General features: G+C 31.1%; 5 protein-coding genes across 6 annotated transcripts in view; 3 read left to right on the plus strand and 2 right to left on the minus strand.

Moving 5' to 3' along the window:
* LOC133332628 (small ribosomal subunit protein eS25) overlaps positions 1-26,021 on the minus strand; it is a 56,079-nt gene that overhangs the window by 13,870 nt on the left and 16,188 nt on the right. The window lies entirely within an intron of this gene.
* LOC133332625 (serine/threonine-protein phosphatase 2A 56 kDa regulatory subunit gamma isoform) lies at positions 36-24,557 on the plus strand. 2 transcript variants are annotated; one of them, XM_061541013.1, is made up of 8 exons: positions 36-93; positions 8,969-9,143; positions 20,652-20,848; positions 20,921-21,255; positions 21,328-21,558; positions 21,627-22,019; positions 22,083-22,335; positions 24,417-24,557. In XM_061541013.1, the coding sequence occupies exons 3-8, from the start codon at positions 20,780-20,782 to the stop codon at positions 24,555-24,557; spliced, it is 1,422 nt and encodes a 473-aa protein (XP_061396997.1). In that variant the 5' UTR covers positions 36-93; positions 8,969-9,143; positions 20,652-20,779. The 2 variants fall into 2 exon arrangements, with proteins under 2 accessions (XP_061396997.1, XP_061396998.1); XM_061541014.1 differs by lacking the exons at positions 36-93; positions 8,969-9,143 and adding an exon at positions 16,018-16,127.
* On the plus strand, positions 3,440-5,301 carry LOC133332603 (anaphase-promoting complex subunit cdh1-like). The gene is made up of 2 exons (XM_061540985.1): positions 3,440-3,764; positions 5,233-5,301. The coding sequence occupies exons 1-2, from the start codon at positions 3,456-3,458 to the stop codon at positions 5,299-5,301; spliced, it is 378 nt and encodes a 125-aa protein (XP_061396969.1). The 5' UTR covers positions 3,440-3,455.
* On the minus strand, positions 5,414-8,322 carry LOC133332624 (zinc finger BED domain-containing protein 4-like). The gene is made up of 4 exons (XM_061541012.1): positions 7,549-8,322; positions 5,988-7,494; positions 5,781-5,930; positions 5,414-5,712 (listed from the first exon to the last, which is right to left on the minus strand). Exons 1-4 carry the CDS (start codon positions 7,860-7,862, stop codon positions 5,518-5,520), a joined length of 2,166 nt encoding a protein of 721 aa, XP_061396996.1. The 5' UTR covers positions 7,863-8,322; the 3' UTR covers positions 5,414-5,517.
* Positions 7,917-16,132, plus strand: LOC133332604 (uncharacterized protein DDB_G0271670-like). The gene is made up of 5 exons (XM_061540986.1): positions 7,917-7,940; positions 8,969-9,143; positions 13,770-14,174; positions 14,217-14,641; positions 15,359-16,132. The coding sequence occupies exons 1-5, from the start codon at positions 7,917-7,919 to the stop codon at positions 16,130-16,132; spliced, it is 1,803 nt and encodes a 600-aa protein (XP_061396970.1).

Raw genomic sequence — 26,021 nt, forward strand, 5'->3', positions numbered from 1 at the left:
TTCTTTGGTTTATAATTGCAGCATAATATTTTAATGTTTTCAAATTTAAATCGAGGAAAAGAGAAAATAAATAAAATATTCCGCATATTGGGGGTGCGTATAATACAAGAAACAAGAAATTAACCAAACAAATAAAGACAACTAACCATTTGTTAATTAAAAGTATTTAAAACCAAAACATTGATTATTATCTGTGAACGAAGAAATTGCATTGTAAATCATAGTTGAGTTGGACGGACGGACCTCCCTCCCATACACTGTAAAAGTATTCATCATAATTTATTGTGCGGTTGTTGATGATGATGGTGATGATACCTACATGCATATAAACACAACAAACATACACACATGTATTTTTTTATACTTGTTGCCTATTTCTCGTCCGCCATTTGTTGTTTTGATGAAAAAATAACTCTCTCCTAATACGTATCGTCGTCGTACTACAGTGTTTTCATTGATAATATATAAAAATTTTTGAAAATATTCGAATGTGTTTATTTTTTGGGGTATTTTTTTTATAATATTAAACGGGGGTTTCTTTTGTAAATTTTGTGTTTTGTAAATTTTGTGTGTAGAATGTCGTTGATACAGCTGAAAGTAATGCTAAATAGTGACATAAATTCCAATGCATCAATCCGGTTACTTGACTATTCGTCTATGTAAAACCGGCTTGTCATTGTGATTATAGTGATATACAATAATGACAATCGATACACCACCGGTATGCATAGTTTTGGGTGGTTGAAGCCAGTATATTCAAAACAAAATGAAATCAAATCAATAATTTTTATTCTTTTTAGGCAATCTTCCTCATATTTTACAATTATTATAAAAAAATTTAAAGATCACTTTTTTGTAATTTTTTCTGTAAAAATGCGCGCACGTAAAAACCGCGTACGTATAATTTGCAATGATTGACATGTTACATGTTGACAACACTAAACGTGTACTGAAAGCGCCGATAACATGCGCTTTCTCTAGAACACAGAGCTAGAATAGAACTCTCTCAGACAGTTAGCATGAAGGCTTGGCTTTTGTTTATCTATTTAATACATATATTTTTAATAGTATTATAGATAAATTGTCTAAACATATTAGCAAGTAACGTTTTAACCACAATTTCCTTTAGTCGGTACAAATATTCGGTTGACAATTATACAAAAAAGGCAGAGAGAGAGAGAGAGAGAGAGAGAATGGAAATCTCTTAGGCCCACATTACACTATTTGTCATGGTCAATGGTCATGAGAGTTTTTCGAGTGAAAGATAATGAATGACAGAATATTTTACATTGGGGAATACACATATTCAAAGCCCACCATAACAAATATTTTTCTGCAATTAATGATTTTTCCCACGTATGGAACGTGTGTGTCAAGTATATATAAATTTGACAGCGAAGAACGTTAGGTTCGCTCGGACAAACTTTTAAAACCATTTTGAAAATTCGAAAAAAACACGGTTCAGCATGTCTATATTTTATATACAAGTAACAAAGATGTACCAAAATTTGTTACAGAATGTACCGTTCATAGGGGAAAACGAGGTCCCATATAATTAATCAATTACGTTTACATTGTACTGGATTTCGTTAACTCAGTGGGTATAAATTGTCAATTCCATTGCATATATGTGAAATAATTCCTCATTAAGTAGGTAAACCCGATAAAATGTTCTAATCTACATGTCGTTTAAGTTATTATTTAAATCCTTCAAGATGGTGACCAAAATTTAAATAGGAACAAAGTAAAAATGTGAATCTATAATGAACAAATTTGGAAAAATGTATATTACCCATTCACAACCCCATATTAGAGGCAAGTCAGCTAATAAAAAAATAAATCGGCTGTATGAAACCTTTTCAAAGACATGGGCTGATATTTGCCGTTTTTTTAAATCAATCAATCTATCATACATATTATATTATAGACCACATAATAAGTAAGATTCGACTGCATTTATCATGGTCATTCGTCATACGTTCCCCAATATTCAAATTATTAAATTGTGATTTTTCAAATGCAGAATAGCTTCTAAACTATACTAGTTTCTACTATACACAGACTTGCGTCTTATACATTTTTGGAGAGATACGATGGGTGAGCAGCCTACTTGAATGGCTATCGATTCGACTTCTTAGTAAAATTTCAAATATCGAAGCTGTACTCGACTTGAATAAGTTTGAATAAGCCTATCCAAACACACTGTTATCAACTCTTCATTCTACCCTCAGCATTATGGCTAATGAGGGAATATACACTTTAATACGGCAGAAATGTGCCTATTCGAAATATTGTTTTTTGGACCAAATCCGTTTCGGACAATTTGAAATTGATTTAAGTTGATGTCCTTCCGACTGGTTCGTGCGCACTATAAATCTTGAAGGGAATAACTGATTTCATGTAAACTTTGCACAACGTAATATTTCTTCCAAACTTAAATCAAGTTCGAATTTGGGGAATATCAGTCTACTCCCGCACAAAGTGCTCAAATTTGGCTGAAAATTAATTTTGTAATATTATGCGAACGCGAATTTGCCGACTATCTTTGCAAAGCCTGTATATTGTTGGAAAGTGGTTAAAATTTATAATTTTTAAAATTTCAATATTAAGCGAAAGGAAGGAAATTTTTTTTTTTAATAATGCTACTTACTACAGTCGAAATCGATTGTAACTGCGGTCAAGGGACCGGCGAAATCGGTCGCTATAATATAATATTAAAATAGCAGTAAAAAAGTAAAATAGCAATAGCACATATAACCGATATGTTGCTCTAAGGGATTTAGTTTTTATAATATTATTTTAAATGACATTTTGTTAGTACTATACATATGGTTTTTTGTAATTGTGGCAGTGTGGGTGATTTTTGTAAATATATTACAAACACAGTGTTGTCGGAACCTATAGCCATCGTAGCTGTGTTTTCTTTTATCAAAAGGATTAAAACACATAATAAGTTTTCTTATGGAGTTATTATCTAAAATTAAGATAGGCTCCTTAAAAAACAAAAGCAACAAATATAAAACCCTAATAATAGTATATTTTTTGCAACAAATTTTCTCCATAAACAATTTCTTTTTATTTCACTAATATGAATTTTTAATTTGTTCATTTATTGATTTTCTAGTTGAATCATTTGTTGTTGTGGTTGTTGTCATCATCGTCTGTCGTCGTCGTATGTAAGTAGTAATCACAATTAAGTGTGTGCACGTTTGTCGTCGTCGTCTTCATCAATTGACAACAACATTGTGTACCTAGCTATTTTCTTCACATCATCTCTTCAAAAAAATCTAAGTTTTATTGGAGAATTGTTGTGATAGCTGGAAACTACAAACTATCAATCTACTAGCCAACCAACCTCCCTAAACAAACCAACAACACTGGAGGAGGAAGAATAATTATTTACTAACGTCACGGATCCCAGGTGAAGTGAAGGAGGTGGCTCCTTAACACCCGTTATGGATAATAAGGCAGCAGCAACGACGCTACAGCAAAATACAACATCTTCGAAACCAGTGGATGTTGTGGTGTCGCCGGTGGTTGTCAATAACAACAACAACAATAATAACAATAACATAAATACCAAGATAACAACCACCACCGCGTCCTCCAACGGTATCAAAGAAAATAACAGTAATAATATCACAGCAACAACAACGTCAACAGCTTCCATACCAATTGTGGTTACCAATACATTGGCCAGTGGTGGTAATACAACAAGTTCCGGTTCTTCATCGCCACCATTTTCAGCGGCTATTAAAAAGGAGGTAAGTTGAGATCGGCATTCATATCTCTATCTGTGCATATTTTTCTGTTTTCTTTTCATTATATTCATTATGTGTAACATAGGTTATATACATATGTACATATATACCTACATATAAGTTTTTCCATGGCTTCACTACTTGTTTCCTTCTTATATATCCAACATATTGAAATTATGTTTTCTTACTGTATATTCATATTTGTGGCACTTTTTGTTCTGTTACTTGTTTTCAAGTATTTAATTTTAAAGAAATTATAGTTGATTTGTATTTGCTGCAAGACCGGCATAAATCTAAATCGTATTTTTTATTAATAATGCAGAATTGTTTTCTATATCAGTTTTCATGTTGTAAAAAAAATTCATATAGATATCGTTCTGAATTTTTTCCTCTGTTTCATATAAAGTGGTAGGCAAATGAAAACATAGTACGTATTTCCAAAACTACCTCCATAACTCAGCACTACACGCCAAACGTTGACCTCGACAGAAATCTAGCTCTATACTAATTATGGTACCATTTATTACCTTTAGTACCATTTACTATACATTAATATAAATCCAATAGAAATCTTATTTCCAAATTTCAAGGTTGCAGCACGATCGCTTCACCCAAATATGATTGTGCAAAATTTAGTACCATCTAAAAAACATTAGTACAAAATTTCCAAAACTTCCTAAATAGCCCAATCCTGCAACCCAACAGTGATGCTAACTTCAAATTTCAAAATTCCAGCTCTTTCAAATTGCTCCAAATTTAGTATGAATTTCCAAAACTACCCAAGTCAAAATTGTAGCAAATTTAGTACACATTGTGATCCTAACTTCAAATTTCAAAATTCCATCTCTATCGGTTTGACCAAATTCACATTTGGTACCATTTAGTGCACATTAGTAAAAATTTCGAAAACTTCCTACATATTCCAATCCTACATCCCAACAGTGATCCTAACTCCGAATTCCAGGATTCCAGCTTTATCAGTTCCCCAAAAAATTTTAATTGCATCAAATTTAGTACACATTAGGACGTATATCCAAAACTTCCTACATAGCCTATTTGTACAATTCATCAGTTATCGTAACTCCAAAGATTCCAGCTCTTTCGGTTGATCCTAATCCAAATTTGGTACCATTTAGTACACAATAATACGAATTTCCAAAACTTCTTACATACCACAATCCTACACCCCAACAGTAATCCTATTTCCAAAATTCAATGTTCCAGCTCTATCGATTCATCGAAATCTACAAAACTTCCTACATACCAAATTTTGCACCATTTCCAAAATTTGCTACACACCCTAATCCTACACCCCAACAATAATCCTAACTTCAAATTTTTTGCTCTATCGGTTCTTCCAAAATCCAAATTGTACAAATTTAGTACCATTTCGTACCCATATGTATGAATTTACAAAACTACACACCTCAATATTTCACTCCAATCTTATTTGCAAATTTCAGTGTTCCAGCCAGAGGGCGAAGCCGATGTAAAATTCTCGGCGGCGGCGGCTAAGCATAAAAAAGTCGGCGGCGGCTAAAAGTCGACTGCAGCCGAAAGAAAATCGGCGGCGGCGGCTAAAGCAATATACGGCCGGCGGCGGCTAAAAGTCGGCTACAGACGACGACTTTAACGTGAACAAATAATTTCGGTTGTTTTAATAACTGTCAATTCATTTAATTTAAAATAAAAATGAAAATATAAGTTTATATGCACATTTGTTGCTTATAGCACATTAAAAATTAATAAAAATACTTTAATTTGATAAAAATGGTTCGACGACTGCCTTGTTATCGTGAACAAACAATTGTTTATTTACTGTTGCCGGATGCAGGCTGCTTCTCTTTGCATTTACACAATTCCCGGCATATGAAAATGCTTGCTCTGAAGATGCTGATGTGGCTGGAATTCCAAAGCACATATTTGCTACAGCAGCAACATTTGGAAAGATCTATAAAAAGTAAATGGTTAAAAAGTAACCTGCTTAAAATAAGTTTAAGATGTGAATCTTTAACGTACTTGTTTGTTCTGTCGCCACCAATCTAGAGGCTCAACCGCCTCGACTTTCATTTCCAAATATTTTCTTATTTCTAACTCTACGTTATTTTGTACATTAGAAGGCGATGGTCCCATAAATTCCAACATTCTTTGACGACTAGCTGATATTTTCTGCAAGTAAAATATACGTTAGTTAAGTTTACCTTTACATTTATTAAAACATAATACCTGTTTTTTTGCATTTGGTTCAGTGCTCGTTGATGGCTCATTTAATAATGTGTCATCGATTTCCTTTAATTTTTCAATTTCTTCCATAATCAAGTTCTCCTTGGAAATTGGAGACAGAACATCATGCACAAGTTCCAAGGAGTTTGGCGATTGTTTGGGTATCTGTAGTATATATTTATCTAAAACAGGCCAGTTTTTTTGGCATGGGTCCATAAGCGCAGCTACAACATACATTCTATATACTTTGAATCGCTTCGTAAAGTTTTGCACAGCGAAATTGCATAAATTGATTGTTAGTTCAAAAGACGCTTTTTCTTCTTCTTTCTTCAATGAGGACATAATGGATTCCTGAAAATAAATACACGAAGATATCGTCGGATAATCTTGGCCTTGAAGGTGTTTTGTGGCGTCCTCAAAAATTTTTAAAAACGTGCCAAATTCCGTTATAATTTGCATTTCCATTGTCCCAATCACTAACAGTTCCTTTTTAGCTTTAACTAATGCTATATTTATAGTGGATATATTATTCGTATAGCTTTGAATCATTGCAAGCAGAGAGTTCCAACGTGTTGCAACGGAATTTTTCAAAGAGGTGTGGTGCTTGACGTTTAAAGTTGCTTCATATTGTTCAGTAAAATAGTCATCTCCATGTGGAAATTGTTCGCAACTATCCAAACTCTCCAAAATTATTTCAACCTCTGTAAATATTTTTACTAAATCGTTTTGTTCCTCCATATTTTGAATATTTGATATTTCTTCATAGCTATACATTAAGCTGCCATAAATTTTTTTTAATTTTGATATTATGTTATTAATATTTTCAAATGACTTGTTGTTTAGTATATCTTCCATCAAAAATCTGTGTAAAACATGAGTCATACAACCATATCTTGGTATATTTTTAATTTTTAAAGCTGAAACGATGTTGCTTCCACCATCAGTAACAGCACATATGTTTTTTTCCAACAGATTAAATTCACATAAAGCTTCTTCAATTTTTTCTACAACTGCTAGTCCAGTGTGAGGTCGTGGAAAGATCTCTGTCTTGAGCGTTACAATTTGCATTTGAAAATTTTGGCAGAAATGCACTTTTATGTTTATGTAAGACAAGTGCTTATGTTTATCTGACCACATATCCAATGCAAGTGTAACATTTTCGGGCGACTCTTTAAGGCTTGTTTTTACGTGGTCCAAATATATGTTATAAACATCGTTTAAAGCCGTTGTAGCTATTGTCCTATCTGTGGGGAATATAGCCTTTGGGTTTAAGAAAGATACCAATTTCTTAAATCCTGGCCTTTCAACAATTTTAAACGGTTGCAAATCCCAACAGCACATTTCGGCGACCCGGCGAGCATTTTGTTGTTTGTTGTTACAACTTGTTGAGGATTTCAATGCATTTTGTGTCATTGTTGAACTTTTCAGGTTATTTAAAGATTTCACGTCCAAGTTATGTACAGCTCGTAGATGGTTCATATAATTTGTGGTTGATGTTGATTTTCCAAAACTAAAATCATAAACAATTACACACATGCGAATGGAAAAAATTAGAAATTCTTACCTTTTTAAATTGGTCTTTTCATCCAAACACAATTTGCAAAATTTATATTTTTGAAGTATATGCCTCTTTTTAAAATAGAGATCACCAAAATATTTCCAACACAATGATATACCACCTTCATTTACAACAACCTTTGCCAAATTTTTAAATTCATTTTTCTTTTTAAAAAGATCTTCATATTGAGATACATCTGCATATTGAGAAATATTGATTTCAGTATCAACAGATTCGTCAGAATCGGATTCTGATTTAGTCAAAACTGTTTGACCCTTTCGGTTAGCGGAAAAATAATTTTTAATATTCCTTTGGCACATTTTGCATTCTTTTCTTTGAACAAGCAAAAACACAACGAATCTTTGGCAAACAATATGGTTGCCACTCCATCAAAATTCGTAAGTTACAAAAGGTTGCCAAAGGTTTTGTGATAAAAAAAAAACAAATCTACAAAGACATAATACCCTTACCACTATGTGCTGTAGGGTATAATTAATATAAATAGCCTACACGTTTTTGCCTCTCGAAGACGAGTGCACAATGTAAATTATCGTCCAATAATGAGCATTATAATATGTTAATTTATCGATAAGATTAAAAGACATATTTATACAAATTTGCTGTATAAATTTATATTTTTCAACGGCTTAGCCGACTCAGTCGGCTAAAAATTTGAGCCGATGAGAGCCGCATACATCAGCGGCGGCTCAGATCACTTAAAAAAAGTCGGCGGCGGCTGCACGCCGACTGCGAGCCGATCGGCTTCGTGCTCTGGTTCCAGCTCCAACGGTTTACCCAAATCCAAATTGTACCAAATATAGTACTTTTTTTTCTTCCAAATTTCAATGTTTCAGCTCCAACGGTTTACTCAAATCCATATTGTACTATTTAGTACTTTTCGAATACATAAGTACAAATTTCCAAAACTACCTACATATCGTCGCTATCCTACACTCCGATGGCAATGTTTATTTTCAAATTTCATGAATCCATTTCCATCCGTTTCTCTAAATACAAATTGTACCATATTTAGTACAGTTTGTATTTCTCTTATACATGAGTACAAGCTTTTAAAATCACCTCCTTATATCGACCTTAATTCGAATTCAAAATTTCAAAATTGTTGCTCTATCCATAGAAATGCTACGAGATTATATAGAAAATTTAGTACATATTAGTACTTTTTGGGGATACTTGTAGTTCGAATGTTCAAAAACCCTTTGGTACATCTATCCTACACTCCATCAATAACGCTCAATCCAAATTTAAGAGTTTAGAGTATAGATATCAAATTTTAAGATGGTCCGATCCGACTGAAAAATATTCTTTTTAATCCAAGCTTCTTTAAAAATATTAAATTCAATAGTTTTTTATTTGTTTATTTTGTAACTTAAACAAATTTATTATTTTTTTATTAAATTTTCAGGCCAATAAAGAAAATCTTAGCACACCACCAAGGGATGCTCCTCCACCCACGCCCATAACTAAAGGTTTAAACTTAACTACCACGCCCATAGTCAAAAAGGAGAAACGACAAACCAGCTCACGTTATAATGTATCCAAAAATTGTGAATTAACAACATTATCCCCCTTGAATGAGAGTGAGTATTCTTATATTTCAATATATATTAAAAAAAACATTATATAGGATTGAATTTTTCCTGTAATAACTTCCTCAGTTATATGACAGTTTTTTTTACTGGGAGAATATTCTGATATTTTAATTTGTATTTATTGATTCAAATTTTTGTTGAGGGTTTTAAATATTTGTTTTGGTGTATATATATTTCATCTGAATAGCGCCATATTTTGAATCATCCTTACATCTGTGATCATCAGATGGACATCTAAAATGTTTAAGTTTTTTTATTGCGATACGGTTTGCCCTCGGTTAATCCCTTAATAAATAATCCGTAATAAATAACATCCTGCTGTTAGGATTGTAGACTTTAAATGGTTTATAGCGACATCGTTTTTAACGACGCTATTAAAAAGTAGCCTCTTATTTGATATCGTTTATAACGACTATCGCCTGTAGTGACCAATTTCGCCGGTCGTTATAAGCGAGTTCGAATCTATTGCTATAATCAAAAGAAAATTTTATTTTGACATGATTTCATGCACTCCAGTGGGTTAATACCAAAATTAAACTGTTGACTACAGAACCGAAATCCATTAACTTATTTGATCTGTTATATTTATATATTACTAGACAGATTTTAATTACCAGTACTGAGCACTGGTTTTCTTAAAATAGATTTAAATCAGTTCTCAATTGATTTTAAACGGTAAAGTCTATCTAACATTTGACTTATTTTTTAATGGATCTTTGATTATTTGTGTTAATAATTTATGTTTGAAAACAAATAAATTAAGTCTAGCCAGAAAGAAGTTTTTTCTTTTAATTTGTTACTAAAGTCATTGGAAAATACCTAAAATTGTTCGGGCGAAATACAAAAATTTCAACCGCTTCCGATATTTTGACCTAACGCCGAAAACCTATGTCGAAAATATCGATTTACCGTCTCTGATTTTCTGACTTGAACCATCAATATTAGATACTTATATTAGGGAATGATATACCGTAAATGGGACGGGAACTATATGTGGGGCTATTTTAAAACTGGGCCTATTTTCACCATTTTCTTTGAAGTAGTTTTTAAAACTCCAAGAACCCGTTTAACAAACTATAAGATCTTAGCTTGTAAAAAATAAATTGAAAGCAAATTTAATATGGGACGAACCACCACTACATTTGACAAAATACGGACATATTTTGACAATTTGCCAAGAGATATTCATTATTATTTGAAAAACGAAATACAAAAATTACTGCCATTTGGCTTAGAAAATGTGTCCAGTAACTTTAAAACAATGAAAAAGGAACGGATGCTGTATTTACTTTTTTTAACATTGACCTATATTTAAAAAAAATATGACAAATTATGAACCTGTATCAAATTTTTTTTTCAAAATTACCTCAATTTAACAACCTTTGAAATAAAACATTGACACTTTCGGTTAGGAGATTTTATATCCTCTAAACCCCTAAATGCCTAATTATAGTCTTAATGAAGACAGAACATTCTATGAGGAAGTCCATTAGCCATCAAGAACCCAATATGCCACATAACAACCACTTCTCGTTGGAAAATATAGGAAAAAACATAGGCCTTGGGGTCTGTTCCAAAACCTGCAAGAATATAAATTTTTTACTACGATAACAAATTTTCCTTTATGACATCGAAGGAAATAGTAAATATGGTAGGTTCTTGCAGTACCGGAACAGATCAATTATCTTTAAAAATAACAAAAAGGTTTTTTGTTTGTGTTCCCTCACCCTCATTGTATATATGTAGGTGTATTTATTTTCCATTCCTCCCTCAATTTCCGTCAAAACAGACAATCAGCTGATTGCAAAATACAAACGACATAAATAAATATTACAATTATTAATATTTTTATTTCAATTTGCATATTGTCTGTGCTATATCAATAATATGATTTTTAAAAGCAATTTATATAAATACATTATTTTTAATTTATTGCAATCTTTATTGTTATTAGTATTGTTATTTACTTAATTATTGTTTAATTATACGTATTTCCTGGCCACACCATTTGCCAAAGTGTGGTACATGCGCATTATGCTCTCGTACTCTTTCTCTCTCATAGTTACTATTTAAGGATAGTCAAGAAATCAACCAACTAGCCCATACACCGAGAGTGCAGAGAGAGAGAGAGAGTGCAATATTAAAGGCCTTTGGAGAAAATTTCTGTCTTGGCAGCAGACCTGTCAAAAAGTTTATTGATTTGTTTCGTTTTTTCTGTTGTTAGCTCCTCAGTAGTTAAAGTTTTTCAGTATATAAGTGACAAAACTAGTAAAGAAACGAAAAAATCAAATAAAAAACAAGTATTTTTAATTAAAAATAAATAAAACAAACAACATGAAAATAATAATATAGCCAATAAGCAAAACAGTTTTCCTAGCCTACCCTCCTCTAAACTAATAACAATAATCATACATTTTAAATTAGGTTATTTATTTTAGACGAAAGGTAAGAAGGCAAGCAAAGCAATACCAACACCATAACCACCACCGTCACCAGTCAGTCATTCATTAACCACGTCCACATATTACCCTTACCGGCTGTCGTCTCATCACAAATCAAATCAAATACATAATATATAATACAATACAAAAACAATATTATTTTGATTATTTGTAATGTTGGTGTCGTCATTGGTTGAAGTATTAATAATAAGCCGTTATTTGTATATTTTATTTATTTGTGCCATTGTAGTTGTTACTATTTTTTTCCCTTCTTCAGCCACCACAGAAATTGTTATACATATGTATGTATATACAAAATAGAAATATATGTAAACATGATAAAGTAGTTTTTTTTCTTTAATTTATGTTCCCTTTAAATACCAGTGACATGCTTTGCAATTTGTTGTTTTTTTTTTCTTTTGTTAAATTACCATTATTTCGTTTTTTTTTTCTTGTTTTAATTGTTTAAGTTCAAGTGTCATCCTACGTAGTATTGTTGTATGTACTGTTTCCATTCATCATATTTAGTGTGTGCCACCCAATTCTCTAGGAACTTTCAAAAAATACAAAATAGATGTTTGATTGACACAATGGTGTCTTTCACAGAAATGTAAATACTTTTTGATCGGCTTTCTTCACTATAGAAATTTCATATTTCATTTCCATCTCTCTTTATTTTTGTATTGCCATTCCCTAATATGGAATAAAGTAAAGAAAAGAAACAATAGAATTAGTTAATAACATGTGTATTTTTAATTCCATAAGTTATGCCAATGCAATACAGTGGAACATGAATTAAAACATGATTCATATTTATATTTATTTATAATTAATTTTATAAAAGAAAATATTAATTTAATTGGATGACCAAAGGTCTATATAAAGACCAATTGGTCTGTATAGAGACCAAAGGTCTTTATATAGACCAATTGGTCTTTATATAGACCAAAGGGTTTTTAAAGACTTTTGGTCTGTATAAAGAAGGTTTTTATAAAGACCAATTGGTCTGTATAGAGACCAAAGGTCTTTATTAAGGCCAATTAGTCTGTATAGAGACCAAAGGGGCTTATAGGGACTAAATGGTATCTAAAGAGACGAAAGATCTTTATATAGACCACTTAATATGTACAGAGACCACCAGTCTATAAAGACCAATTGGTCTGTAAAGAGGCCAAATGTGTTTATAAGGACCAATTAGTCTGTAAAGAGACCAAATGCCTTTATAGGGATCTATTAGTCTGTAAATAGACGAAAGGTCTTTATAAATACCAATTGGTCTGTATAGAGACCAAGGTCTTTATATAGACCAATATGTCTATATAGAGACCATAGGTCTTTATAAACACCAATTGGTCATTACTTTTTCCTAGAAAGGTGATCATTTCAAACAATTTTCTTATTGAAGTTTTTCCTGCTTATTGTTTTTTTATTTCCCATGTAGTTGAGTTTGCATTGGCCTTTTCGTAATTAATTTTTTTTTTGTTTTATTTTCCCGTTATTACCCAAATGAAATGAAGTATAAACTTCAAGTTTAGCCGATATCATATTCGATTCATTCATTGATTTCCCACATAATTAAAGAATTAAAAAACTATTTTTGAGTTTAATGTTTACCCTCTTATCATTACTTGAAATAAAACACATACACACGCACTCCCATACAACTATTATAGCCATGGCCATGTTATTATTTGTAGCTTCTTTATAATTAGTCAGTTCTATTTTTATTAATTTTTTTAAATATCATATATCCAAAAAAATCAAAATTCTCTTTCACATCTTTCATATTTATTGATTTTCTGCTCTTACAGATGATAACAATGCTTGAATTTCGCTTATTCCATTTTAAAACTATGCTCTAAAATTAATTGAAAAAAAAAAACTAGCAAAATCTAAATAAGAAATTAGTGTGGTTTGACCCCCCTTACATGTATGATGGTATTTTGTGCTATGTTATTTGAAACAACTAATAATACAACAACAACAGCCAGCGCGACAACAAATAATCTTAATAGTAAAAATACTAGTGAAAATAACATTCAAAATCAAGCAATTGCAACAAATACAAATTTGGCAAAAATTAATTCAAACAACAACATCAAAAAAACAATTCGAAGAATTGATGTGAGTTGTGCAAATAACGAATTGAAACAGAATAATAGTCATATTATAGCATCATCGGGACATCCACCAAAAATTCTGCCTAACCAACAGCAGCCACCATCTGTGGGGAGTGGTTATTTTGGCTTAGGTATACCAAAATCCCCATCATTTCACAGTGGATTAGATCTATTGGCCGATGACGATGATACCACCGGGCGGGATGGGGATGTAGTAGTAATGCAATCACAACAGCAACAACAACAATCGCAACAGCCAACAACAGCGGCGACAACTGTCGTCAGCGGGGGCGGCGTCGGTGTTGTCGGTGTCATTGGTTGCAAATTCAAATTCACAAATATTGAAGAGATCAAGGCAAAATTAACAAATAGTTCCTCAACGTCGAAAAGTGTTGTTACGAAAATCTATAATAAAATGCCAACATTGCATGCTCACGATAGCAACAATAGTAGTAGTGGTAGTAATAGTAATAATAGTTCAGCATTGCCATCATCATCAGCATCAATAATAGCATCATCAGCATCACCATCACCACAATCAACTTCCCACCCCTCCTCCTCCACAGTAACAACAACAACACCACAATCATCAACAACAACTTCATCATCATCATCTTCTTCAAGTGCATCAGCATCTTCTTCTTCTTCAATATCGACATCAACTTCTGCAGTTAACATTGCAGCTACATCCGTTTCACAAAATACAATAAAAACATCGATGGCCTCGGCATCGTCAACAAGCGGCAACAGTGGTGGTGCATCTGCAGCAACAACGTCATCGTCGGCATCATCATCAGCTGCAACAAGTTCCATTTCGTCGACAACATCCTCGATTGTGTCGACATTAGCTCAACATTTTAATGCGGCCACCTCAGCAACACAGCTGCTAACGACAGCCTCATCAACACTTGGTTCCAATAATAAGGTTTGATAACAACAACAACAACAACTTCTCTGCAATCCATCATAATCTCCTCTTCACCTTGAATATGATTTTGTATTTTCTTTTTTTGTTGTTGTTATTGAATTATTCGTATTATTTGAATTTTAAATATGAAAGTTGTTTTTTTATACATTTCTATATTTCTTTTTTTTCTATTTCTTTTGTTTTTATGTATATTAGTTTAAGTTTATAATATGGATTGTATAAGATTTATTTTAAGATACGATTGTAAATTAGTTATAACATAGATCCAATGATCTGTATAGAGACAACCGGTCTTTACAAAGAGCAATTGGTCTGTATAGAGACCAACGGTCATTATAAAGACCAATTGGTCTGTATAGAGACCACCGGTGTTTTTAAAGGCCAATTGGTCTGTATAGAGATCACCGGTCTTTATAAAGATCAATTTTGTCTGTATAGAGGCCACCGGTCTTTATAAAGACCAATTGGTCTGTATTGAGACCAAATGGGCTAAAGATCTTTAGAAATGTCCAGGGGAATACCTTTCTTTTTTAATTTTAACTCAATATTTTTTTCAATTTTAAGAACCTACATCTATTCTACTTTAATTTTATTTAATGTTGAAATCATCACTAGCTTTCCTTTTCCCATGAATCACTATTCAAAATTCTTTACAATAATAATACGAATTGGCAATTAATTTTTATATATGTATGTATATTCATGTCCCATTAGTCTCCAGTAAGTGCCGCCACAGCCATTAAAAATATCCTAAATGCAACTAAAAATGTGGGAAATTCTGCTGCAAACAACAGTAGCGCAGCAGCAGCGGCAGCATCTAATTCTAGCAGTGGCCTACAATCAACATCTTCATCTACATCATCATCACCGCCATCGGCAACAGCATCATTATCTTCATCGGCATCGTCCGCGTCCTCATCAGCGTCATCATCTTCCTCAGCTACAGCAGCTGCATCATCCAGTGCATCGTCGTCATCCACATCAGCAGCACCAGCATCCTCGAATAATGGCGGCGGCTCTGTAACTCAACAAATAGTTAGCGGTATAAGTATATCTTTGGGTATTGGTAATGCTTCGGCAAATAATAATGGCAAATCGGGTGGTGGTGGTGGACCGTCACCGGGGCGTAATAATGGCAACCAAGCAACAGCATCAACAACAATTGTATCTAATACAGTGTCACAAGCGGCAGCGGCACCAGCTACCACAAAACCAAATAATCAACAACAACCGGCACCACCACCATCCTTACAGCAACTTAATCAAGGACAGCATCAAAATGGACATGATAGTGGAGGTGGTGGTGTTGGCAACAGCAACAATGACCTGACTCCCACTAACAATACAAATGTTTCATTAAACACCACAACCACCACACAAACATTGCAACAAATCACTGGCAGTCCTGGTAGAGCTAGAGATCGTAATGTATTTCATTCGCCAAATTCATCAACGGCAGCAGTGCAATTACCATTACTACGAGGTTGATTACAAAACTATTATAACAATTAGTCATGATTTTTTCGTTTTTGTTTCAGTTTGGTTTGTTTTATTTTGCATTTTCGTTGTTGCTGTTTCCTTATTTCATTTTTTTGTAATTAAGAATGCTTTGCGTACTTAGTATTTTTTATTTGGTTTTATTTTCTCTCGTCGTTTATTGTGTTTTAATTGATTTTAATTTCAACTTCTTGTTGTTGTTTTGTTTGTTTCATTTCTTCTTATAGTTTTATTTTTTTATAATATACCTTCTCACATACATATAAGCACCACAGCAGAAGGAAAAGTAAACTAAATTGAAATATACACAATGTGGTTGGTTGCTAAATATTTACGTAGTTAGGCATTTACATATGACATAAGAAAAACATTTTTCGTTTTTAAAATGAAATTGATCTTCAAAATTAATTAATAAGATCATATGTGGTCCCATGGAACTTCGTCCCTTAAACTATTGTGTAAAAAAATAACGAATACGTATAAAGCAGTCCCAAATATATTTTTAATAAAACAGATTTAAAGCTAGGATTGTCGTTAAATCCTCGCCGTTTATGTATAGCTTAAAAATACTATTAAAAGCCCTATAGTCTTTCCATAGGTGAACAGTTTAAATTTACTTTAAAAAAATATATTCTTTATATTTTATTGGGCTATTGGTCCTTTGAAAAAATACTCTTCAAATAAATAATCACATATTTTTCTCAGATAATATATTTCGAAAGGTCTTTAGATATATTATTTAAAAGCCATTTTTTATAATTGTTGTAGTCTTTGAAAATATATTTCTTGAGAAATCCAAGCGAATAGTTTGAATTATTTTTAAAATCTCTTGTAGCTCGGAATGCCAATTGAATAAATATTCAAAAAAAAAACTATGGTTCCAATTTCAGAAAGAAAATATTATTTTAAAATTCACGCACAAATGTAGTCATTAAAAATATTTTTTAACCCGTATTACCAACTAGAAGAATATTTAAATTTGAGAATTCACGGCTTTAAGGTTACTTGAAAAATATTCCTGTAGGAATCCACGTCCTAATGGCTGCTTGAAAAAATTCTATGGAATTTACGCCTCATTGGCTACTGGAAAAATGTTCTTATTGGAATCCACGCCCTAATGGCTACTTTAAAAAATTCTTAAAGGAATTTACGCCTTTTTGGTAACTCGAAAAATTGTATTCAAGGAATCCATGTCCTAATGACTACTAGACAAAAATCTTATGGGAATTCACGCCTTATTGCCTACTAGAAAAGTATGCTTATAAGAATTCACGTCTGAATCCATGCCTCGATGGTCACTAGTCTTCTTATAGTCCTTCAATATTATTAAAAAATAATTAGAAGTCCACGTTATATGCTCTAACAAGCCCCTTAAAAATGCTCAGAGAGTCTTTGAAAAATATATGTATATATTTTTCAAAATTATATACAAATCCATGGTCAATGCTCTGAGTTTTGGTCCATGACAAAATATACTTAAAAAATTCAATCATATTGATCCATAAAGAAACATTTTTAAATATTCTCCACACCTTAGTGGTTACATAAAAAATATATTCTCCACGCCATAATTGTTACTTTAAAAATATTCTCCACGCCTTAATGGTTACTTGAAAAATATTCTTGTACAAAACCGCACCTTAATGGTTATTTGAAAAATATTCTGGATATAAAAATCTACGTTTTTTAAAAAAAATATTATTTAAAAATCTACGAATACGAATCTACGAATTTCTTGAAAAAATATTAAAAATATATTTTACAAAATACACGGGTATTAAGCTGTAGGTCTTTAAAAAATATCCATTAAAAACATATGATTTTTGAATAAAGCATTTTTGTTGGATGTATTCTTGATAACAAATATTCTTTCAAAATCCACAATTGGCCTTTCACACATTTTTTTTTCATAAAAATTCTTATTTTTTTTTCATACAAATTTAAAATTTTTTTCATAAAAAAATTACCACTTTATTTATAACATTCTAGTAATATCGTTTGTCGATGACTGTTTTGTAGATCTAAGATTATTTTTTTTTTTACTTGCTTAGCAACAAATATGTAATATTTTAGATATTTCTTATATTCATCTTGTCCTGAGCGAATTTATCTATAATTGCCACACTTTTATTTCAATTTAAATTTTAAACTTGAAAAGCAATTTCATTCATTAAAATATTGCTATTGCATTTTATTGTCCGTACACTTCTTCATTCAATCACATTATCTGTGAAATGTGTGTGTATGTTAAGTTTATTTTTCTTATTAGACCGACATTAATAGCTAAGCAAGCAATCATCAATGTCAACTTTTTCAATTAACACATATCACATATGTTAATACCTACAAGCCTTTGCTAAATAAATTTGATAGGAAATGTGAGAAGCATAAATATACAACAAATACAATTAATTAGGATTGTAATTTAATGTTATTTAAATAAGACATAGATAACATAATTTAATATGTAATATTATTAAATTATGTTATCTATGTATTATTTAAATGATATCGGGGTAAAATTGACTAATTTGCAATAATTATTTTTTGATTACTCATTAAATTTGAAAAGTAAAAATGTATTCATTATAGAACGTTTTCTACATTCAACACTTCAATATGTCTTCCTTATAGTCATTTCAATTATCATTTCACAAAGTTGTGGCATCAATTGATCAGCCTCTCACTACACAGCCCGCCACCCCCTTATCTCGTTGTTTTTTTATATATATATTCTCTATTTGACTTCAACTTGAAACAACCGTTTCAACTCATCTCCTACAAAACATGATCATGTTGTTGTTATTGATGATCATGATGATCACGATCATTATCATCATATTGATCACTATAGATTCTAGTATCATTGTTTACAAACTTCTGTTGTCGTTGGTTGTTTATACATTGCAATTTGTTTATTTTGATATTTACTATATCAGCCGTCGTAAAATTGATAATGTGCCAAGAATTTAAAAATAATAATAATACAAAAAAGACAAAATCGAAATAAATAGCATTGCAATACAAAACTAACAATGACGAAAGCACAAACATCAATCTACTACACACACACATAATATAAGGAATTTTCGTTAAAGATGATTAATTCAGAAAAAAAATATTTATGTATAGAGACAGAGAGATGTTTCACCCGATGTCTCTCTCTAGACAATTTCAGTTTTATTGTCAAAATTGATATATGAATTTTGAAATTAAACAGTTGGCCTGCCTGTCTACCTGTACACTATTTGATAGAGACTAAATATCCCTTGGAAAAAAATCTAAAAAAACATCCATATTGCCCTGGTAAAAAAAATCTGCTTAGTATAAAAATCCTAATTTTTTATTGCTTTTAATATACTTTAAAACAAAATAGTCTTTTAGAAAATTTTGTATTTAAAATTACACCTTTACTAGCTTAAAAAAACATGTTTATTAATCTGACAGTCCTTGAAAGAAATTATTAAGAACAAATCCAGGTTTATTAGTCTGATAGTACTTCAAAATATTTTCTGGTAGCCCTGCAAAAATTGAAAAATTGAAACCAATGGGGGGCTATATCTAAATCTGAACCGATTTCACAGTAGGTTATACTAACTTCAGAACGTTGTGCAAAATCTTGTGCGAATGGGCCATATTTTTGGGCTTTTGTGCACCATTTACCTTAAATCGGACGAAAATATATATGGGACCTATATCTAAATCTGAACCGATTTTCAGGAAACTTTACACACATCATTCTAGACCTAATTCAATACGCTGTGCCAAATTTCGTCCAAATCGAATGACATATAGGGACTTTGGTGAACCATACCCTGAAAATCGGATGAAACTATATATGGGAGCCTTATCTAAATCTTAACCGATTTTCACGAAACTTGACACACGTTATTCTAGACCCAATTCAATACGCTGTGCGAAATTTCGTGCAAATCGAGTGCTGCCTCATGTGCTGCAGCCATGCTTTAGGGTCTATTAAAAAGTACTTTAAAAAAACACGGACATTAAAAAGTCCACTTCCTAAGCTCCTTGACAAATATTCTTTAAAAAAATCCAAGCCATATGATCCTAGGAAATTCTTTAAAAAATCCACGACTTGTGCCCTTTGAAAATTGTTCTTTAAAAATTGTGATTGTTAAAAAATTATCATATAAAAAACGTTTTTTAGTCCTTAGAAAAAAATATTCTTTTAAAAAATCCTGGATAAGCATTTTGTTGGTATTTGAGACAATAGTCTTTAATTGTCCATATAGCTGTGGTGATTCTGAAAAAAATCACTTTTTTCTTCCTTTATAAAAAGGAAAACTATTTTTTTTTTTTGTTGAACGAACAAAAATGAAATTTTATTTTATTCCAATAATAAAAAAACAATTTTTTTCTTTTAAATAATTTTTTATTTGTTCAAAATTATTTAAAGTTATTTTAAAATTCTTTATTATTTTCATCTAAATATCCCTATAAAAAAATTCCTATATTAATTTATTTCAATTCCATTTTTTCCACACAACAGAAACTCCTGCCAATGAACGCGAGGAATTGTTTATACAAAAACTAAGACAATGCTGTACACTGTTCGATTTTTCCGAACCATTAAGCGACCTAAAATGGAAGGAGGTTAAACGGGCGGCTTTACATGAAATGGTTGAATATTTATCCAATCAAAATAATGTTATTACCGAAGCAATTTATCCCGAGGCAATCAATATGGTAAGAACCAACCCCTTCCCCTGTTCTGTGTTCATATATTTAATAACATTTTAATTTTTTCTCGTATTTCAGTTTGCTGTCAACCTATTTCGCACCCTACCGCCTTCTTCAAATCCAAATGGTGCCGAATTCGATCCGGAAGAAGATGAACCCACATTGGAATCATCATGGCCCCATTTACAATTTGTCTATGAGCTATTTTTGCGTTTCTTAGAATCGCCCGATTTTCAACCGAACATCGCCAGACGTTATATTGATCATCAGTTTGTATTGCAATTGTTGGATCTATTCGATTCGGAAGATCCAAGAGAACGTGATTTCCTAAAGACTGTTTTACATCGTATTTATGGCAAATTTTTGGGTTTGAGAGCATTTATACGCAAACAAATCAATAATGTTTTTTACCGGTGAGCCAGAAAATAACCTATTTTTATTCAAAAATATTGAATTAATAATAATGATGTCAATCATGTTTTCAGATTCATCTATGAAACGGAACATCATAATGGCATTGCTGAACTTTTGGAAATTTTGGGCAGTATAATCAATGGTTTCGCTTTACCTCTCAAAGAGGAACACAAACAGTTTTTGCTCAAAGTACTGTTACCATTGCACAAGGCCAAAAGCCTGTCCGTCTATCATCCGCAATTGACCTATTGTGTGGTGCAGTTTTTGGAAAAAGATCCCAGCTTGGCCGAACCAGTCATTAAGTGTGTTAAAAAAATCTTCACTAATGTATTGTAAACTCTAAACTTTCATTGTTTTTTTTTCTTCCTAGGAGCCTTTTAAAATTCTGGCCCAAAACCCATAGTCCCAAAGAGGTTATGTTCTTAAATGAACTGGAAGAGCTGTTGGATGTCATTGAGCCAGCTGAATTCCAAAAAGTCATGGTTCCATTATTCCGTCAAATTGCCAAATGCGTTTCATCGCCACATTTCCAGGTGGCCGAACGGGCGCTTTACTACTGGAACAACGAGTACATTATGTCATTAATATCGGACAATTCTCAAGTCATTTTACCCATTATGTTTCCTGCCTTGAATCGCAATTCGAAAACACATTGGAACAAAACCATACACGGTTTAATTTATAATGCACTGAAATTGTTTATGGAAATGAATCAGCGTTTATTTGACGAGTGCAGTAAAAATTATCGACAAGAAAAGCAATTGTATGCAATATCTTCAAACATAGATAGAAAAATAAATAAAAAAATATCTTTCTCTACTTCCAGGGAACGTGAAAAAATGTCTCAACGTGAGGGCTTGTGGCAACAGGTTGAATCTATGGCCAGAAATAATCCCGAATGGCACAAACTTTGCGGTCAAATGGACAATTTAAGTATTTCGAGTAGTCAAAATGAATTCGATGATGATAATGATAACTTAGATCTTACCTATAAGTTGGATTATGATGATCGACAACAGCAGCAACAACAACAGTCGCAACAAATGCAAAATCATAGTATAGCACAGGATAATCGTGAGGTATGTTGAATATGTTTCGAATTAAAAAAATATATTATATATAAATATATAATTATACATATCATATCATATCATAGCTAGAACCAGTAACTAACCATAATTTCGATAACGTAGTAAGCAACAAAAATATTGAAGTATTTTTAATGAATAACAATAATGAGATACACTAATATATGTGATGGGTACTATACATATGTTTTAATATTATATAATCAATATTTATAATGAAAGAAATATTTATATATTGGTGGCTCCATGTTATTAAATCAATTAGTCTTTAAAAAATATTATCCAAAAATCCATTCATTTTTTTTAATCAACTACTTTTGATATTTGGAAAAAACTGCTGATTTTTTCCTATTTCATTTAAAAAAATAACTTTTTATGCCATGTACAGACGAGCGTTGTTCGCTCTCTCATTCGTTGTTCGACCCTTAATTATGAAGTAATTACTTAGTTCCCCATACAAAATTGTCTGAGCGAACACCGACTTTTGTACGTTGTTCAATTCGAATCACTCTCCGAATCACCAAGAATTTTGTCCCATCTCTAACTATTGAGAGAATTTATCGAAAATAAATTAATTTTGACAGCATGAAAAAAATTTTCAATTTTTCAAACTTTTTCAGTAAAATTGAAAATGATGAATGAAAAGTAACCAAAATTCTAGTTTTTATATATGCAGAAGGATGTAAATTTTGTTGTCTACATAATGCAATATGCATTTCTATCCCCTTGGTTCTAATTAGCGTACAAAACGAAAAACAAAAGTGGGGAAACCCAAACAAAAATTCTCCAATTTTTTAAATGTGACATTTGAGTTGAGAAAATATAAAAATGAATTGAAAACAACAATATTTTCAGAAAAAATGGAAAACATGAATTAAAAGTAAAGAGATAGGGGTTGATATTATAGTCAGGAGAAAGAGAATTATTTTTTCTATTTAGATCCATATGTGATTCACGCAAATATGTTACAATTTTGGTGTGAAACAAGAAACAAAAAGTTTGAAATACAAAAACTCTGATGACATGAATTAAGAATAGTGTTGTATGAACGGGTTAATTCATATACGTAATTCTGAGAGCGAACTACGTTGTTCGAATGCCCGTCAGAACATGGCATTAGGTATGTTGATTACTGGAAAATTATTTTAACCAGTTGGTCCGGCAAAACATTATTAAAAACTCCACATTATTTTCCTTTTGAAGAAATAAAAAATATTTAAAAATGAATTAATTTTATAATTCAAAATCCATCTTTGTTGTCTGTTGGTCCCTGAAAAAAACCTAAATTTGTTGAAAACATTTTTTTTAAATACACCCTTGGTCCTTATTTTTATAACCGCAGCCTTATGGGTAATACTGGTGTATACACTTTGTGATACGATAAAAATGTTCCTCATCGAAATTTTTATACGTTCTTTAATTATCTAATAAGCAAAAAGTAAAAATTCCTACCTGTTTCACATGGTTGTTGGCTTTACCTCAAAAACATACACTTAAAGATATTAGAAATTAGTTTGTTTTTTATAATAATTACTAAAAATACTTCAATATTTTTGTTTGTACACTATATTTGTAGCTTTCTCATAATAACATTTCCTAATTTTCTTTGTTACTATTGTAGTTTGAAAACCAAAAATTTCTTGCCTTTTATTCTAATCTGTGACTAACTTCTTGAGTTTCTTTCTCTTTTTTTTATTTTTTAGCGTTATGTAGCTTTATTAGAATAGACAAACAAAAACCTTAAACAATATTCAATGTTGTTGTGTCTTGCCCTTTATAACAATATAATGTAGAATGTAAACAAAAAACAAAATTATTTTTGCTAATATTAACAAAAAAGGCGCTTTGTACTGCTCTTATATATATAATTGTAAACCTATCTGTACATGTGGTATTTTACTCAATACATTTATATATGTAGATATCCCTCTCAATCCCATATTTTATTTGTTTTGTTTTTAAATGAATGTTTGTATGTATGTTAATTCAAATAACTAATATTTTATTTTGTGTATTGCTACTTGCTGTAAAAAAAAAAAAACAAAACGAAAACAACTTTGTAATTCTCTTAGAAATCGCCACGTAACATGGATAAACCATTGCTAAGACGAAAATCTGATTTGCCAGCTGATAGCGGCATTGTACATGCTCTCTTTGAACACAAGAGGCCAGATGAATATTTAAAAACTCCACCAGATGCAAATGCGTTTTAGATAACGGAAATCAAATTCAATTTTTTTAAACATTTGGCAAATAGAAGAGTAACAACATATGAAATAGATTTCAATTTCGTAACACCAAATCAAAAATAAAAACAACAGCGAAACGCACGCAGGCGTTAGAAGAGACAACTAAAAATAAAAAACATTTAGGAATACAACAACAACAACAGTTGCATATTAAGCCAAAAGCATTAAAAAACAAATAAAACAATATTTTTCTATATATAAGCAGTGCACTTATAACACAAAAGCCACACACACACTCTTACACAAACAAAATAAATATTCCATATATATATATTCATATATATTATACTTTATATTATTTTCGAAGTTGTACCAGTTTAACTAATTAAAGAATATGTATTCTTTTTCGTTTGAAAACATCAATATAATTTTAATTATTTCTATTGCAAACAAAAAGGGGAAAATATACAAAAATAACATTATTTTTTTTACAAATGGTATGTGTTGTTACCGTATACAAATTAGGAAAAGAAAACAAAAATATTTTGGTAATATTATGTTCGTTAATTTAAAAAAAAGGTAGATGAGAGTTTTCAAGTATTAAAACAATCCCCTTTCAAAAATATTTTTTAACGAAAGTTTACAAAAAACATAAATTTTTCTTCAATGATGGGAGAAAAAACTTTGGAACTATTAAATTTAAGTTGTTTGTGGTAACGTTAAAATAATAATTTATTTTTAAATGTGTTCTTAGTAGCATGATTTTTTTTACATTTGTAATACATTTTGGTCTATCTCGTTTTGCTCTACTTCCTCTACTACTCTTAATTAATTGAATGCATGTTTAATAATTGTGTATTTATATTTGTGGAAACATTTCGTCATTTTGTTTAAATAAAAAAAGGATATGCAAAGCATTATACAAGCAAACAATGCAACGTCATCCCTTCAACACCAAAACGGGGGCGTTAATGATCCTGTCACACACAAAGAAAATATAAAATTCAATTGATGATCAATTAATTTCTACATAAACTATTCCCTCTCTTTTTTTCTTTTTTTTTTCAGTGAAACAAACAATATAGGAATTACATACTACATACATATTTTTTATTAATATTAACCCATTATTGAGGAGAGAGTTTTATTATTAGCTATGAGAATGGTTAATTTATATTTGTTATAACATGTAAACTCTATACATATATATAAATATAAATAATTTATAAAATAACTATCTACTGTAATGATTATCACATACAAGAACAACAACAACAAAAACAAAAAAACACATATATAAATATAAATTTAAATATGTGTGGTATATATACATGGATGCAAACTAAAAAACAACAACAATACAAAAATCAACCAACAACAATAATGTGTATATGCTGCATAAATAGATAAACAATAATAAAATAAACAAAATCAACAACAACAAAAACAATATTTAATTAATAATAAGCTAAAAGCAAAAATAAATAT

Source organism: Musca vetustissima, unplaced genomic scaffold, assembly GCF_032173495.1.
Source record: "Musca vetustissima isolate MV318-11 ecotype Yass unplaced genomic scaffold, APGP_CSIRO_Mvet_v1 utg2910, whole genome shotgun sequence".
NCBI lineage: Eukaryota > Metazoa > Arthropoda > Insecta > Diptera > Muscidae > Musca > Musca vetustissima.